We start from the raw sequence: 18,762 nt of genomic DNA, 5'->3' as shown, positions 1-18,762 counted from the left end.
TGTGTCTGTTTTTATGCCAATACCATGCTGTTCTGACTACTACAGCTTTGTAGTATATTTTGAAGACAGGGAAAGAAGTATGATGCCTCCAGCTTTGTTATTCTTTGCTCAAGGTTGCTTTGGCAATTCAGGGTCTTTTGTGGTTCTGTATGAATATCAGAATTGTTTTTTCTATTTCTATAAAATATGTCACTGGAATTTTGGTAGTGACTGCACTGAATCTATAAATCACTTTGGGTAGTACAGACATTTTAACAGTATTAATTCTTTCAATCCATGAACATGAGGTTTCCTCCCATTTATTTGTGTCTTCTTCAGTTTCTTTCATCAATGTTTTAGTGGTTTTTCAGTATACAGATTTTTCACATCCTTCATTAAGTATTCCTAAGTATTTTTATTTTCCTTTTGGTAATTATCGAAAATGGAATTGTTTTCTTGATCTTTTTCAGATAGTTTGCTGTTTGTGTACAGAAACACATTTTATATACAACTTTATTTATTTATTAGTTCTAATAGTTTTTTGGTAGAGTCTTTAGGGTTTCCTATATTTAAGATCATGTCACCTGTAAACAGGGATAATTTAACTTCTTTCTTTCCACTCTGTATGCCTTTTATTTCTTTCTCTTGCCTAATTATTCTGGCTAGAACCTCTAGTACTATGCTGAGTAAGAGTGGTGAGAGTGGGCATCCTTGTCTTGCTCCTGATCTTGAAAGAAAAAGCTTTCAGTTTTCCACTGTTGAGTATGAAGTTAGCCATGAGTTTGTTACATATAACTTTTTTTTGTGTTGAAGTATATTCCTTCTTCACTTAATTTGTTGAGAGATTTTATAATGAAAGAATGTTCAAATCTGCCAAATGCTTTTTGTATAATAGTATTTGTTCTTCATTTCGTTAATGTGGTATGTCATATTTATTGATTTGTGTATGTTAAACCATCCTTGCATCCTTTGATCATGGTGAATGATTCTTTCACTGTGCTGTTGAATTCAGTTTGCTAGTATTTTGTTGACAATTTTTGCACCTATGTTGATCAAGAATATTGGTCTGTAATTTTCTTTTCTTATATCCTTATCTGGCTTTGATATCAAGGTAAATCCTGGCCTTACAAAATAAGCTTGGAAGTATTTCCTCTTCTTCAATTTTGTAGAAGAGTTTGAGAAAGATTGGCATTTGTTCTTTAAATGTTTGACAGAATTCAGCAGTGAAGCCATCAGGTTCTGGGCTTTTCATTAATGGGAGACTTTTTATTACTGATTCAATATCCTTATTCATTATTCCGCTAATCAAAATATGTATTCTTGATACTGTTGGATGGAATGTTCTGTAAATGTCTATTAGGTCCATTTGGTCTAAAGTGTAGTTTAAATTTACTGTTTCTTTTTTGATTTTTTTAATCCAGGTGACCTGTCCATTACTGAAAGTGGGGTATTAAAGTTATCTACTATTACTATATGCTAGTCTGTCTCTCCCTTCAAATCTATTAATATTTGGTTTATATATTTAGGTGCTCCAGTGATGGGTGCATATATAGCTATTATACTTTCTTAATGAATTGACCCCTTTATTAATACATAATGACCTTCTTTGTCTCTTTTGATAATTTTTGACTTAAAATCTATTTTGTCTGACATAAGTATAGCTACTCCTACTCTCTTTTAGTTTCCATTTGCATGGAAAATCTTTTTCCACCCCTTAATTTTCACCCTATATGTATTCTTAAAAAGGAGGTGACTCTTTTGTGGGTGGCATACAGTTGAGTCTTATGCTTTTTTAAAAACCCATTCAGACACCCTATGTCTTTTGACTGGAGAATTTAATCCATTTACCTTCGAGGTAATTATTGATAAGGTCTTGCTTCTGCCATTTTGTTAACTATTTTCTGGTTGCTTTCGAGATCCTTTGTTCTTTCCTTCCTCTCTTGCTGTGTTCCTTTGTGGTTAGGTAATTTTCTCTAGTGATATCTTTTGTTCCCTTACCTTTTATCTTTTGTGAATCTACCGCAGGTTTTTATTTTGTGGTTACCATGAGGCTTACAAAAACATCTTATAAATAGCAGATTATTTTAAGCTGGTAACAACTTAATTTTGATCAGACACAAAAAACTCTACACTTTTCCACCATCACCCCCATATTTTATGTCTTTGATGGCACAATTTATGTGCTTTTATTTTGTATATCCCTTTTTAAGTTGTTACATACATTTTTAATAGTTTTATCTTTTAACCTTCAAACTAAATATGTAAGTGATTTACAGAAAACCATTAAAGTATTGGAGTATTCTGAATTTGACTGCGTATGTTTCCATGTTATTATTAACCTTCCATTTCTTTCCACTTGAAGACTCCATTAGCATTTCTTATAAAAACAGGCGTGGTGGTGATGAACTCTCTCACCTTTATCTGGGAAAGTCTTTTATCACTCTCTCCTTCACTTCTAAAGGACAATTTTGCTGGCTACAATATTTGGTGTTAGCAGATTTTTTTCCCATCAACACTTTGAACATATCATCCTACTCTCTCCTGGCCTATAAAGTTTCTCCTGAGAAATGTACTGCTAGGCTTACTGAAATTCTCTTACATGTTATTTGCTTCTTTTCTCTTGCTGCTGTCAGGGTCTTCTCTGTGTTGATTTTTGACAGTTTAATTATAACATGGCTTAGTGTAGTCTTGTTTGGATTGGATCTAGAGACCTTGACCTTCCTGTATCTAGATATTATATCTTTCCCCAGACTTGGAAAGTTTTCTGCTAATATTTCTTTAAAACAGCTTTCTATCACTTTGTCTCTCTTCCGCCACATTAATTCCTATTACTCAAACATTTGTTCTTTTGGTGCTGTCTCATAAATCCCATAAGCTTTCTTCATTCCTTTTCATTCTTTTTCTCTAACTATAATTTTAAATAATGTCTTCAAGTTTACAGATTCTTTCTTCCGCTTGATAATTCTGCTGTTGATACTCTCTATTGCATTTTTCAGTCCATTCATTTTTATTTCAGCTCCAGAATTCTCTTTAATTTTCATTTTTACTTTAAGTTCTGGGCCACACGTACAGGATGTGCAGGTTTGTTACATAGGTAAATGAGTGCCATGGTGGTTTGCTACACCTATCAACCCATTACATTGGGTATTAACCCCACATGCATTAGTTATTTTTCCTAATTCAGCTCCAGAATTTCTATTTAATTTTTGAAAATAATTTCAATCTGTTAAATTTCTCATTTTGGTCATTTATTATTTTTCTGACTCCACTGAATTATTTCTCTGCATTTTCTTGAAGTTAGCTACCAGGTAGGCTGCTCTTACACACCAGCTAGTGTGAGTCACTTCATCTCCACTGAAGTCTGAATCTCACTCTTAGGAAGAGGCCCTCTTCCACGTTCTTAATGACTATATCCTGCACTACCTTTCAACCTCAGAAAAAGTAGCTTCTGCCACTTGTGATTCCTGTATTACCTAGGGACCTCTTTTACCCCTTTAGCGGTTAACCATGGTTTGCTTTTCACCAGTTAAGAATTCTTTATTTTGGCTGGGAATGATGGCTCATGCCTGTAATCCCAGCATTTGGGAGACCAAGGAGGCAGATCATCTGAGGTCAGAAGTTCAAGACCAGCCTGGCCAACATGGTGAAACCACATCTCTACTAAAAATACAAAAATTAGCTGGGTGTGGTAGCAGGCACTTGTAACCCTAGCTACTGGGAAGACCAAGGCAGGCGAATTGCTTGAACCGGGTGGCGGAGGTTGCACTGAGCCAGGATTGCATCATTGCACTCCAACGTGGACAAGAGTAAAACTCCATCTCCAAAAAAAAAAATTCTTTATATTAAGTTTTCCCTGTTTAAATTACTGTGTGGTTTCTGTCTCCTGAATGAATCCTGACTGGCACATGAAGGAATAAAGGGGCTCAAACAAATATGAAAGGCCTGAAAAGGCACATTTGCCCATAGCAGATGGCTAATTAATAATAAAGAGATTGAAAGAGAAGAGATACGTTTACAGACTAAATGAACAAAAATGTCCATGTCAATCTCATTCAAAACCTTTATTTTATCTAATCATATTTCTTAGAAAACATCTTTCATCTTCTTTGGTATTTTTTAAAATTTGGTGACTGTTAAAAAAGAGACTGACAAACACATAATGAAAATGCTGGCTATATGTGAGACCTGAGGCAAGCAAGGGTCAGAAAATAAAGAAGCTGCAGCTAGCCCAGGTCAGGTCATCTAAGCTATATGACTCCAATCAGATCTAAGAACTGGTAGTAGACTGACAGAGACAGGATAGCCTAGTGATTAGAAGCATAGACTGTGTGAGCCAGACTGTCAATGTTCAAACCTCAGCTCTGCTTCTGCCAAGCTGTGTGACCTTGAGCAATTTATCTAATGCCTTAGTCTCTCATATGTGAAATGCAAATGATAACAGTAGTCCCTACTTCAAAGGGCCATTATGATGATAAAGTGAGTTTATATGTCTAAAGCCCTTAGGCCAGTACCCAACTCAAATTCTCTTTCTAAACCTCTTTACATCGACATTCTCAATCCATTTTTCTTCCCCAATACATTCTGATTTTGGAAAGGTTAAGCAGACCTATCCTGCTCCAAAAACTGCTCTCCAGGGTTTTATCTACCACCTTTGACCCTCAACCTGGGCCTTGCTATATGAAGAAGATATGGAGAATCTTCCTCCCTTAAAGGGCTATCATTTTTTTCCAGGCCCATGGGGGTAAGACCTATTCAATCCAAAAAGAAAGAGGATGACACAGTAGAAGACTCTTGCTTCAATCACCTCTCGCCTCTTTCTTTTGGAACTTCCTTTCCCCACTTCAGGTGATTCTGGTGTCCTAGGGGAAGGGCTCATGACCCAAGTTTGGCCAGTAGTCTGAATCTAGAGGGAAAGTATAGTGTAGAAACTTGATTGGAGATGACCATCTGATGGCCTGAGATTCCACCAGTGTTGCCTCATTCCTGCCCTTACTAAGCCCTGAAACTTTTATCATTCCCTCAAAGTTGTGAAGTACTCAATACAGTTCAGAGAAATTCCTATTTTTGTTTATGTTGGCACAAAGTTCTACTATTTGAACAAAAGAACCCACATGCATGCTGTTAGACTTGGTTATACCTTTCTCATCTATAAAGTAAGGTTCTCTAAGAGCCCTTCCAGTTCTAACCTTCTATAGTTCTAGCAACAGGACAAGTCCCTGCAGATATGCTCTACTTGATCTATAATTCTCCATAGCAGCTTCACCATTACTACTCAGCACCCATATACCTTATCAACAAATGGCAGTATTAGGAGATGCTTTTAAAGTCTTGTATTTAAGTTATAAAACCACATGTCTCTCATTTGCCTTATTACATCTTGGCAATATTATTTTGGTAATGGTATTGCCACCTTCTCTGCTATGCTGCTGAGCATAAATAGAACATGAACATTTCCAGGAATTGTCAACTTGGCACTTCTTACAAGGAGTTAAAAGTTTCTTTCATAGCATTAACAAAATGAAGCCTAGGAGTAAAACCTGCCCCAAACTTCTTCTAGAAGCTACATTCCTTTTCAATTAAAATTTACTGTTTGAAAAAACACAACATACCTTTTGTTTTTGTTTTTTTTGGTCAGTGGGGAAATGCCCTCAAAGAATAGTATAAGTATACTCCTTACTGCTTAAACTGAGGAACAAGTATAAACACAGCTGCCTATTAAAATTATGTAAAGCAAACATTCCCTCAGCTAGCTACCACAGCAGCCTACAAGTCTGAACTATACCCATAAAAAGAGAACACTACCTTACTAAGCATTTGGTTAAACTCTGAAGCTGCGCCACCAGAAAAGCTGGTTATTGGAACTGGACGGCTTTAGATAGCATGATTTAAGAGCTGCAAAAGTGGGAGTGGATTCCAGCAACAGGGGAATATCTCCTGACACACTATCTCCTGATCACAGCCGAGGAGATTTAGTCTTTTTTTACTCTCAAAGTAGCAACTTGCAATGGGAGAGATTCAGGGGCTCTGTTCCTTGACCCCTCACCTTCCCCCAACCAAAAAACAAAAAATAAAATGAGAGATGAGAGAGAGAGAGATATCAACCAGGAATCAGCCTTAGGACAATAGGCAGGAAAGAGAAAGGCTCCTGAGGCTGTGTGTCTGGAAGAAACTGGAGGTGGGGGAGTTTCTGAAGATGAATGAGGGTGATGGGCTCTGGAGCAGCCACAGGTTATCAGAATGAGGAAGAGGAGAAAACTGAATACTGAGAAGGGACTTTTGTAGAATACGAATCAGTAGGCCTTGAAGTCAAATTTGACTTTATGTTGTGTGACTTAACATCTCTGTGCTTACATTTTCTCATTTGTTCAAAAAGGGTAATAATACCACCTTCCTCATCAAGTTATTGTCAAGATTAAATGAATTAATAAACACAAAGGACTTAGAATATAGCTGGTAGACAGTCAGTCCCCAATAGTTATCTTGATTATTATTTTACTGATGTTAGCTTTAGTTCTTTGTGAGACACAAAAAAACTGAACTGTTTTTTTTTTTTTTTTTTTGAGACAGGGTGATCTCACTCTGTTGCCCAGCATAGCGTGCAATCTTGGCTCACTGCAACCTTCGCCACCTGGGTTGAAGTGATTCCTGTGCCTCAGCCCCCAAGTCGCTGGGATTATAGGCATGTGCCACCATGCCCAGCTACTTTTTGTATTTTTAGTAGAAACAGTGCTTTCCCATGTTGCCCAGGCTGGTCTTCAGCTCATGACCTCATGTGATCTGCCCAAAGTGGTCTCCCAAAGTGTTGGAATTACAGGCGTGAGCCAACGCACCCAGCCTGAACTTCATTTTTAATTACAAACAAAGACCATGAACAGCCAGCCAGCCAGTCTGACAGACTAAGCCAGTCCCACTCTGCCCAACTAGCCGTTTGTCTCTTCTTCACTCTTCCATCCTCAAGCCATCTTACACTCACTTTTTATCTGAGAGGAGCATCCGACTTGTTCTTCAGCAGGAGATTCTGTCTCCATTTGGACATATCCTGATCTACAGAGCACAAGGTACTATATGTAGTTTGTAATTATTGTACCAAATGATGTGAATAGTCATAAAAATAATTCCCAAATTCAAACCAGCAATTCAATATCCTCCAATTTTTCCTCATATGTATCTGGCCCATATATCCCCATAGAGCTCTAATGGATTTTAATGTTGGTAGTAGCATCACCCACTGTATGGAGTCTGATATTCTGGAACATTCTTGAGCAACAATGCTCAGGAAAATCAAGGAATAAAAGGATTTGCGAACTAATATCCCTCTACACCCTGATTCCTACCACCCTTCCACCTGTTGCTACCTGAAAATAAGAACAATGCTTCAAGCAAGTACACAGCTTTGGGAAGCCAGGACTTGGAAGCAGTGAGTGAGGAAGGAGGCATGCCCCTAACCAGCTGGTCAGATTTCAAGGTTTTCAACCCTGGCTGCAATTTGAGACGACCTCAGGAGGCATTTGTACGTGTGCCTGACTTACCCATGTGTACCTTCAACATCATTGCCCAGACCCCACTCTCCAGAAGTTGTGTAATGGATTCACCTGGAGTAGAACCTGGGCATCAGCAGTTTTGTAAAAATACCCCAGGTGATTCCAAAACATAGCCACAGTTGAGATGATGGTCAATACAGTATCTGATGCAGCTGAATGGTCCATACATCCACAGAAGGGAGAAAAAAAGGCATAGTTAGAATTTCCAAGAATACCAAATCCATGTTTTAAAGTGAAATGGAGGCAACTCTGCTAGGGCAAGACCTGTCACATGTTTGCTATTCCTAGAAAGAGCTGCAATTAGCTGCCAACGGATGCATTATTTCATCAGTCCATAAATATTCGATAAAAGTCTTCCACTTTTCCTTTATGTCAGCCTTGCAGAGGCAGGGAGGAAAAAAAATCTTCTGATAAAACACAGTACTGAACAATCATCATTTCCTTTTAAGTGATTAAAATTAGCATTCATAAAAATAACATCTTTTAGTAAAATCTCATTTGAGCATACCTCTAAAAGCCCTTGGAAATTCAAATAGGCCGGGCGTGGTGGCTCAAGCCTGTAATCCCAGCACTTTGGGAGGCCGAGGCGGGTGAATCACGAGGTCAAGAGATCGAGACCATCCTGGTCAACATGGTGAAACCCTGTCTCTACTAAAAATACAAAACATTAGCTGGGCATGATGGCACGTGCCTGTAATCCCAGCTACTCAGGAAGCTGAGGCAGTAGAATTGCCTGAACCCAGGAGGCGGAGGTTGCGGTGAGCCAAGATCGTGCCATTGCTCTCCAGCCTGGGTAACAAGAGCGAAACTCCGTCTCAAAAAAAAAAAAAAAAAAGAAAAAAGAAAAAAGAAATAAATACATTAGTACAACTTTTTAAAAGCCTCTCTCAATTATTAACACTGCAGCATAATACAATTCCATTTCAAACTCAGTGGGAAGACAAGATTGCGCAGCAGAAAAAGTCCTAAATCAAGAGTTGCAAGGCCTGGATTCTAGTCCCAGTAATAAATTACATTAATTAGCCGTGTGATCATGGGCAAATTGACTTAATCTCCCTAGGCCTCTGTTTTCTCAGGGAAAAATTACATGATCTGTGAGTCCCACCCAGTTCTAAAATTCATAATACCAGGATATGGCTCCATCTTGCTGACTTTGTCTCACTAGCAAGTAAATGTGTTTAAAATTTAAAAAACTTATAAATTTAGAAATTCTAGTTAATTTAACCAATTCCTGTCACTGTGCATAAACTGAAACAGCAACACTGTGAAGCATCATGAATACAGCTCTATCTTCTATCTACAATAGAATTGCAACCTTCCTGCTTTAACTACGCCAGCAAGGTGATGGCTCCTCCCCCAAGTGCCTTTTTTTTTAATTAAAAAAAAAAAATGATGAAAAGCAAATTTTGGCCACATTCTCACACGATTATTACTATTTTCTCCCTCTCTCTCTCTCTCTCTCTCTCTCTCTCTCTCTCTCTTTTTTTAGATGGAGTCTCACCCTGTTGCCCGGGCTGGAGTGTAGTAGCGCAGTCTCGGCTCACTGCAACCTCCGCCTCCTGGGTTCAAATGATTCTCCTGCCTCAGCCTCCCAAGTAGCTGGGATTACAGGTTCCTGCCACCACGCCTGGTTAATTTTTTTGTATTTTTAGTAGAGATGGGGTTTCACCATGATGGCCAGGCTGGTCTCAAACTCCTGACCTCAAGTGATCCACCGGCCTTGGCCGCCCAAAGAGCAGGGATTCCAGGCATGAGCCACCACGCCCAGCCATTATTTTCTTATATTCTCCTTTATATTGACTCATTTCTACTTAAATATAAGTAGTGGCTTTTTCCTAAATAATTTGGTATACTTTCAATCTTATTTCCTATTCAATATTCCTATGTAACTTTTTTCTTTTTGGTTTATACATAATAATTGTACATATTTATAAGATACAGGGTGATATTTCAATACATGCATACAATGTGTAATGATCAAATAAGGGTAATTAGTATGTCTATAGCCTCAAACATTTATTCTTTCTTTGTGTTGGGAATATTCAAAATCCTCCTTCTAGCATTTTAAAAATATACAATAAATTCCTGTTAACCATATTCACCCTACGGAGCTAAGACATTAGAACTTATTGTACCTATCTAGCTGTAATTTTGTATCCATTAACCAACCTCCCCTCTCCTTGCCTCCTTCATGCCCTTCCCAGTCTCTAATAACCACAATTCTACTCTCCAGAAGTCATGTATTTTTAAAAGGAACTTCATAAATAGAAAAGTTTTGCTTGCCATAAATGGAAGGAACCCATTAAGTTGACACAAAAAAGGCAATACAACGAGATTCTAGCTAAATACTGTTGCCCACAGAAGGCTTTAAGCGTGAGGACCTCTTATCATTCTTATCAGAACTGAAACAGAAACAGAAAGGAAATAACTTCCTCATGATGTAATTGAATATTACTTAATCCCACATCCACATATCAACTGTAGTCATGCTAAGAGCCACTCCAGACCACGAGTACACACACATCTCACATGCTGGGAAGCACAACAATGGTAGCCACTGAGCCTCTGCTGATGCGGAATGTGATTCACCCCAGGGAGGAAGGTGTCTTATTAGCCACATTGTCACCGTGGCTCCCACTCGACTTCCTGTGTACTTGTGGTCCCCTTTATCTGAAAGCTCTCCTCCGTGTATCAACTCTACCGCACAACTCCGTTCTCTGCTCAGTGTCCTCTCATCAGAGAAGCTTTCCCTGACCACCCACACTGCTTCTCTTCAGAGCGCTCGTCACCAGCAAATATATTTATTCGTTTGCTTATTATCTGTCCCTGACCTAATCCCTTCCCACTACTAGAATATAGTGAATTCCACGAAAACAAGGGCTTGTTTTGTTTACTGTTTTATCTTCAGCATTTTCTGTCTTGCACAGGGTCTCCAACCCCCATACCGGTCCATGGCCTGTTAGGAACTGGGCCCCACAGCAGGAGGTGAGTGATGCAGGCAAGCGAGGATTACCACCTGAGCTCTGCCTCCTGTCCTATCAGCAGCGGCATTAGGCTCTCCTAGGAGCAGGAACCCTACTGTGAACTGTGCATGCAAGGGATCTAGGTCACGTGCTCCTTATGAGAATCTAATGCCTGATAATCTAAGGTGGAACAGTTTCATCCCCAAACCATCATTTCCCCCAACTTCCCTGTCCGTTGAAAAATTGTCTTTCACAAAACCAGTCCCTGGTGCCAAAAAGGTTGGGGACCTCTGGTCTAGCACATGGTCAATACTCAGTAAATATTTGCTGGATGAATGCATGAATGCCCTCAGCTGATCTGAAGATCCTCCATTTGCCTTGATATACCCAGTGTCTGGCATTCAGGAGGTCCTCAAGAAGTATATGAAAATCCGGCTGGGTATACACAGAAACCTGGGCTGTCTGCAGACTTTCCCCTTACCAGCGGGAAGGGTCTTGCTATGGATACTGACTCACCGTTCTCACTCAAGTACACAGGACGCCGCTAAGCAAACACTACTCAGTCACAGTGGAAGCACGTGGATAGACCGCAAGCTAGATACACTGAGATCAACACTGAACTTTCATGCAGAGCAGGGTCAATTACATGGTACGATTGGAGGAACCTATGAAAACAATCCCAAGCTAGAAACCTCTCTAATAAACCCATCATAATATCTAAAATGTCTGCCATTAAGAGCTCGGTGACTTCAGATGCCTCCAGGTATGCAACTCAAAGCTAGAGTGTATCTCAGGAGGGCGGCAGGTGTGGTTCTGTGTTGTCACTCAAGGCTGGCACCACAAGGGGCAGGCAGAGCCCTGGAGCCCACAGGTAGAGAGGAAATGGACTGGCCAGTCCTGTGCACTGCTTCTGTAAGAGCAGCCAGGGAGTCCAGGGCACAGGGTATATGGGAAGGACAAGGTCAAGCCCAGGGAAGGTTGAAACAAGTGTCAGGCTAGGGACAGCCATTCTAATAGGCTCAAGAGTTGAGACATCTGATGCTGATGCCAGAAACATTGAGCTGTGTTCCCAGAGCTCTGTTCTTTGCTCTTGCTGCAGCTAAGAGCACATAAAGCAGGAATCAAACCAAGGGAGGAGAGAAAAACAAAAACACTCCCAAGCTTAAAGGAAGACTGGGGTAAAAGGCAGGGTTACCAGGCAGACAGTTAAGTGAGAATCATCGCAGATACCCAGACCCACAGCCAGGGCCAACACAGTGGAACAGGGAGTCCTGTGGCCCAGGAGTCACTCCCACCATGACTTAGGCTGAGTCCCACCAGATGGGGAGACTGGGCTGCCATCAACCTCCTTTCCAGATCCGGATTAGCTCAAGCACTGGAAGGAGCTTGTCAGTGCCGACAGGGCCCATGAGCAGTGGGAAGCCAGGCAGGCAGGCACAGGCTGCCTTCACCCAGACGCAGCACTGTCCCTATCTCCTAAATGACCTGACAGGAGCCCAGAGAGGGTTTCCAGCTGATCTAATGTCTAGTATGTGACCTTGGCCAGAATGACACACCATGAAGTGTTCTTTCCACTGTGCCAAGGTGGATTAAGTCATTTTATCACCAGAATTCTTCTTTTAAAAGGTAAGAGTCTTTACAGGGTGAGAAAAACAATGATCCATTAACAACTTTAACAACTTAGACTTTTTTTTTTAACAGAGATTGGGAATCTGCCAACCTAGGCAGATTCTGAGAGAATCAAAAGGCTTTAGCATGTTTTCATGTGTTTTGAGATTTGATGGGGGTGGGGTTTAGAAGAGTAGAGCTAAAGAACAACATACTGCTCAATTCTTCTCTAAAAAAATGACACCCAGCACCTAAGTGAAAAGCTGCTAACCAGGATCAATCACCAAAATAAAGTCTCTGAGACAGCTCAAAATTTCCAAATGAAACAACAAAAATTAAAACAACAAACCAATAAAGGAGAAACCAAGCATCTCTGGGAAGACAACCAGAAAACTTTAACAAAATAAAATCAGTTCATTCTTAGAGAAGGATCAACCTCTTGGCTAAAGAGAAGACTATTCCTTCCCATTTTTTCTCAAGGCCTCCCAAAAGAAGACTACTGAATCCAAACAAATTAATCAGTAAGTATGATCAAAATGAGGAAAAGGTAAGAAGAGGTTAATGTGTACATACATGTATATAAGCACCACATTCTCCTAGAGTCCAGTTCCTCAAAACTCAAAGAGATCTTTAAACAAATTGAAGTGGACTATTTTAAATCTTATCAAAATGACTCTATTACAACAGTGGAGAAGCACGGGGGTCTTAGGCAGCAGGTTCTGGATTTCTTTTCCACAGGGACGTTAGACTGAAGGGATTTCAACTCTGATACTCTTCCCAGGATTTACAAAAGAAACCAAACCTAGGTTTCCAATTCAGTAAATACCAATTTGATTTTAGAATGAGAATACTGCCACCAAATTAATTACTTTAAACACACAAATAATATTTTAAGGTCTGACACAAGAGAAGTTGTTTAACTATCAAGTTTAAATGCATCATTTCTTCCATTTCTTCAATCCTTTCCTTCCCACATACATAAAAAACATATGTGAGTGTGTATATACACATATTACATGCATATATATATATATATCATGCACACATCTCTAGAACTTATGGTATACAGGATTTTCAATAACACATAAAGATTTTTAAAGTGATTTTTATGAGATAGAAAACTATAAAGTAAAGAAGTGAATGAATGATAAACTCCCAATTCAGGGCTCTTCACTGAGTGGGGTTGGGAATGAGACAGGATTGGGAAGGAGTGCCCAGAGTTCTTAAAGGCCATCATAATATTATTTTTCTTAAACTGAGTAATGGAGAAATGGGGGTGTTCACTGTACCATTATTCTCTGTACCTTACTTATATTTTGCAATATTATTTAAAATATTCAATATTTAATAAATACAAGTCTTTTTTAAATGAGTTTATGTGATTGTCACTGTGGAAGGTATTCAAAGACATACATAAATCAAACCCTCACTTCAGAATGTTTTTTTCAATAGTAGTGTTACTCAATAAAAAGTAAAACAATTAAGATGACTGTATGAATTTGTTCCAGGGCCAACCTTCTACAGAAATAACAAATCTTGAAAGAAACCTACTTTTTCTAAATTTCTACACAGATATGCTCAATTTTTTCCCATTATGTACTGCTTCATTCTGTTTGCTTTTGTAAAAAACTATTTTTCCTCAGCTTCTATGTAACTTTCATCATTTTGTAAAAAAACACCTTAACTCTTTCTGTCTGAATGAATCCGAAGAAATAAAACTGGGGTTATACCTCTATGAATGACATACAATAGCATGATTTGTATCACCCAAAATGACCATAAAATTAGATTCAGTATTTTGATAGGAAAAGGCTTTCAGCTTGCCTGTTTTGTTGTTTCCAACTACATGTTACCAGCAGAAACCTCTAAATCAGGAAAACACCAATAATTTTTTAACATTTCTCCAACTCCATGTTTTCTACTCTGAGTTCAATAAAGTCATAAAAACATCTTAGATACATTTTTGTTGAGATATGTGGAGTATTTCATTTTGTAAGGACAAACCAAGCAGTGAATTCCATTGGTCTTCAAAAGCCAGCTACTTCTAATATTTCAAAAAAGCCTAAAAGATACATTTACCTGTAACTAGCCCAAGCTAGAAACGAAAATATTTTTGCTTTTTCCACTGGAATCCTGCCAGGTCTTCCTAAAGTTAGCTGACTATCTCACGCTGATCAGATATTCAGACATATGTCAAAATATGAGGTCCGTGGAACAAAAACAGTAAAAGTGGCCTTATTATCAGTATTCATTCTTTTTAAATCAGTATTTAAAAAACAGCAACCACAAGGTCTGGGGCCCACTGAACTGGAATACTTCTATCACTGTAATCAGAAACCCCAGAGAACCCTGATTCTCTAACTTTGTTAAAAACATGCAAGTCAACTTTCAATGACTTTTTTTTTCAATGTTTAAGTTCCGTTCTCTGCTCCTTCATCTTTGTAAAACAGAGTCAAGGGAGGTTAAGAAGCAGCAAGTGTTTCCGTATCACATATTCTTCCTGCTGTAAGCCAGGCTGACAGAACCAGAACTCTTGCTCTCTTCTCCAGCTTCTAATTCTCCCTCAAATCAAACTGAGACCCTCCCCAAACTATTGCCCTTCGTAAAATTAAAAACTCCAGTTGTCTGAACTAAGCTAAACTAAAAAGGACACTTTAAACGAATAACCTTTCAAAACAAACCAAGTCAGCCTTCAACGTAATCCCCTTTGGCCACACAGGACAGCCCAGGGGACAGGTGCAGGACATGCCTTCCTAGAGGCTATCTCCTCCTCCGTGAATCTGACCTTTTCCAGCTGGTAGCTCTGGCACCTCACAAATCAGTTGTCAGTAGGCCGAATGCCTGCTTTCCATCTGCGCTTTCCAAATGGCTCCTGATGCCAGCGGCTGAGATATGACCTGGCTCTCTGATGAGAACATGCTTCCCAAGTGACATGCCAGGTTTCCCTGGAAGCATTCCTAAATGCATTCTCTGAGCCCCCTCCTTCACCTCCCAGTCACGGTTCATTCTTCCTTCCCGTCATTTCCTAATGCCACCTCTTGATCCTGTGCCTCCAATATCATGTCCCTTCAGTCCCAACTCCTTACCCACTTTCATCAGCTGCTGGCCCTTGTCCTGCCTTACATCTCAACTTCAAATCTAAAGGGCATAGTTCTGGCCAGGCATGGTGGCTCATGCCTGTAATCCCAGCACTCTGGGAGCCTGCAGTGGGTGGATCACCTGAGGTCAGGAGTTCAAGACCAGCCTTGCCAACATGATGAAGCCCCATTCCTACTAAAATTACAAAAATTGGCCCAGGCATGGTGGCACATGCCTGTATTCCCAGCTACTTAGGAGGCTGAGGCATGAGAACTGCTTGAACCCAGGAAGTGGAGGCTGCAGTGAGCTGAGATCATGCCATTGCACTCCAGCCTAGGCAACAGAGCGAGGCTCTGTCTCAAAAACAAACCAACCAACAAACACAAAACCAAAGGGCATAGTTCCAACATTTTGGAGCTGCTTCGAAGTGATCTTTCTGAGCCCTACCTGCAGGCAGGCTGGTCGTGGCTTCTTCCCTTGCCTTCTTCAGCTTCTCCCTGACCCAGGGAAATTCCTGTAGGGAATCTAGGAATGTATCGAATGCTTTAGGGCCTCTGGAAGGTAGGATATCCAGCAGCAGCATTGTTTTCCGGAGGCCTGTGGTTTGAGCATTGATTTCTTGAACATGGTTTTCCGTCAAGACTCCTTCCTGGTAGAGGTACTGAAGAACCAGTCCCTCCACCAATACCTCTGCACCCAGCTCCAGGCGAAGTGAGCGGAGCACTTGTTTGTCTCTGGCCTCCATTTCTCCCTGGAAAGAGCCGAAATCACAGCTCAAATTACAGACATGCAGATGTGCCCTAACGACAGTGTCACTGAAATCTAAGTTCCTTCAGGTCAGGCATATCTTCAGACCGTAGCAGAGTGCCAGGCCATGGTATTTAATACACGGGTGAAGTCAAGTTAATTTTGAATGTTTCCTAACAGAACGAACAACACCGAAGATGAATCATCTTTTCTGTTTCTGCTGTTCACACAATGGGGTCCCAGCTCAATTCCTTGCTCAATAAAGAAATTTGGAAAAGGAAAAAAAAAAAAAGTGGGTCAGAGACCCTTCTGAAAAAGCAATTTTTATCTGAAGATCACACAGCAGCATTAATGTTAACGTGCTGGAGAAGAAATGGTGGTTTTAACATTGCCCTCATCAGACCTGCACCAGCACCACGGCGGAAACTGCCACACTGGACGAAGGTGCCCTTTTGACCGCAAGTATTTGCAAAACCTGATCAGTAACAGGAGGGCAGGACAGAAATCAGCAGCAGGTACAGAGTTTAAGGCTCTTTTTGCTAAAAGTCCTCTACACCATCACCTTCAAGAAAAAGGTTGTTTTGTGCCCAGTCTACAATAAAACTTACACAATATACAGTCACAAACTCCATTCCTTCCCACTAAGAATTCAGAGTCTGTAGCACATTATCGTGGCCACACCTGCATGGGACATTTTATGGGATTTTTTTTCTCTAAAAAAAAGCTCACACCCAGCACTGGTCAGTAGCCAGGCACGATTTGAAGGTGCAGTTCCACCACCCCTGCACCAGTGAGCTGTGGCTTGGTTGTGTGTGAGGCAGTGAAGAATAAATGACAGGGAAGGGAGGTACGGATGACACATGCGGCTTCAGACACCCCCAGGCAGTACTACTGCTGGGCGACACCCAATCCCACACTCCCCCTGGCAACCCTGTGAAGTTCGGGAGGTGACAGGTGAAGAAGGGAGGTGTTCACATTTGGCTGTGAGCTCCCATTGGTAACTTTTAAAAAATTCTCCGCCTCAGCCGCTGAAACCCTTGTATCAAAGAAGAACTATGGGCGGTTTCTGTGGCAACTCGACCCGCTAAAGAGGGAGTGCTGGGAATAAACTTAAGAGCCGACCAAGGGGAGAGCGGGCCTCCGGCACTGCCGCAGCCACCCACCCTTGGCCCGGATCGGAAATGGGGAGCAAGTTAGAGGGGCGGGGAAGCCTCCGCAGGCCCAGGTCGCAGATGCTACAGTGCAGGATTTTCAAGAAAAAATGGATTCCTGTTACTTACGTCTGCAACCACGTATCTTTGGGGCGGGGGGAGAAAAACTGCAACCGGAATCCTGATTGTTAGGGAACCTGCATCGTAAGCACCATCTTTGTTAAAGGCGAAAGCCTTAAACAGGAAGTGTTGACGCCATCTTTGTTGAGGGCAAGCACAGGAAGTGCTGTCGCCATTTTTATTGAGCGTTCAAGGGTCGGATTGAAGCTCTTCCCGCCATGTTTACTGTGGGTAAACATTCAATCGCGGGGAGCTGGACAACAGTAGCATCACTTAGAGGGTCTAAGTAATGGAGTAATTGGATCTTTGCATTTTAACACAGTAACTCCATCAGGCCTTGCACACAATTGACATGACAGAGAGTCAGGTCAAAAATCACCCTAGGAGAGAAGCCTCCTCTGACCTATCTGATTAAAACGGCAACACAGCCGCCCTCATCTCCGGCACTCCCCATTCTCTTAACCAACTTTACTTTTTACATATCACCATCTTACTAAAACTTTTCACTTACTCATTTGTTTATCCCTCTGCTTCCCTCCATTAAAATGCAAGTTCATTTCTTTATATCAAGGGTTCCTGCCCATGAAGAGTTTACAAATCTGTCGGTCAGGATTTCATTGCAGTACTCAGCTAGTTAGTTACTCCTAGTCAGAGAGGGATTTGTCAGTGGGGATTGGAGACATTAGAGATCATTGGAAAGGCTGGAGAAGGGCTGAATATCCACAGATGACTATCTGGATAAGAGTGCCATACTGGCTCCTGCCCACAATCACGAAGATGGCGTCAGGAAGTTGCCATTCCTTGTCCCCAACTTCCTCTCAACACCCGACAGAACAATTAACAGGACACTGGAACACTGCTGCAAAACACCATGGTCTCGACAGCTGCATTTGCCAGCAGCATGAAAACAGCACCTGCAAATCTTGCTCTGTTGTGTGCAATTGGTGAGACGAATATCACATGCAGGATATTAGCAGCAAGGTTGTCTAGAGCGTGTAGCTTTCCAGCTTGTGAAACACAAAAAGGTAAACTAAACGAGGGAAAGGCTGATACTAAAGGCCAATCTGCTGCATCCACCACATTTTCAATTTGGAAAGCAAGACAAAATGCATGACCCAAATATAGAGAAACACAGGGATGTCAAATTGAGTGTCCTTCCTCACATTCCTTTGTGAAGTGGGGCAGTCAATCAATAAATACATTCATTGATTCATTTTAAAATCAATTGGATGATACATACAGAAAGTCATATGCTTACTAAAACTTAATTGACAGTACAGGGGAAAAAAACTCCTAAAATGTTATTTCTGCCAAAGTTTTCACAGCTAAAACCTTTAGTGGAAAATGAAAATGCCTTTGTAAGCAAATCAGTGGAGAACAGTTCTGAACCTCCCTCCTCAAAACCTTCAAAAATTGTATTCAATTTACAGTGTTACTATGCCAGTTACCATTTTACTACACTATTAATGACAGTATTTTTACCATGTAGCGAGTATTATTACAGTCATTCATTGCATAACAACATTTGGGTCAATAACAGACTCCATATATGACAGTGGTCAGAGCAATAGGCTA

General features: G+C 40.6%; 1 protein-coding gene across 4 annotated transcripts in view; it reads right to left on the bottom strand.

Moving 5' to 3' along the window:
- CRADD (CASP2 and RIPK1 domain containing adaptor with death domain) overlaps positions 1-17,347 on the bottom strand; it is a 179,286-nt gene extending 161,939 nt beyond the window's left edge. For 3 of the 4 annotated variants that reach the window (XM_017548640.2, XM_017548642.2, XM_037745769.1), the window contains exons 1-2: positions 17,197-17,347; positions 15,617-15,920 (exon numbers count right to left, since the gene is read on the bottom strand). In XM_017548640.2, the coding sequence (XP_017404129.1) occupies positions 15,617-15,914 (298 nt within the window). In that variant the 5' untranslated portion in view covers positions 15,915-15,920; positions 17,197-17,347. Of the gene's footprint in view, positions 1-15,616; positions 15,921-16,645; positions 16,827-17,196 lie in introns of those variants that run through there. The other variant, XM_037745768.1, reaches the window with a different exon arrangement.
- Positions 17,348-18,762: the final 1,415 nt, after the last annotated feature.

This window comes from Cebus imitator, unplaced genomic scaffold, assembly GCF_001604975.1.
Source record: "Cebus imitator isolate Cc_AM_T3 unplaced genomic scaffold, Cebus_imitator-1.0 Scaffold212, whole genome shotgun sequence".
In the NCBI taxonomy this organism is placed as follows: Eukaryota; Metazoa; Chordata; class Mammalia; order Primates; family Cebidae; genus Cebus; species Cebus imitator.
This window is presented reverse-complemented; position numbering and strand designations above follow the sequence as displayed.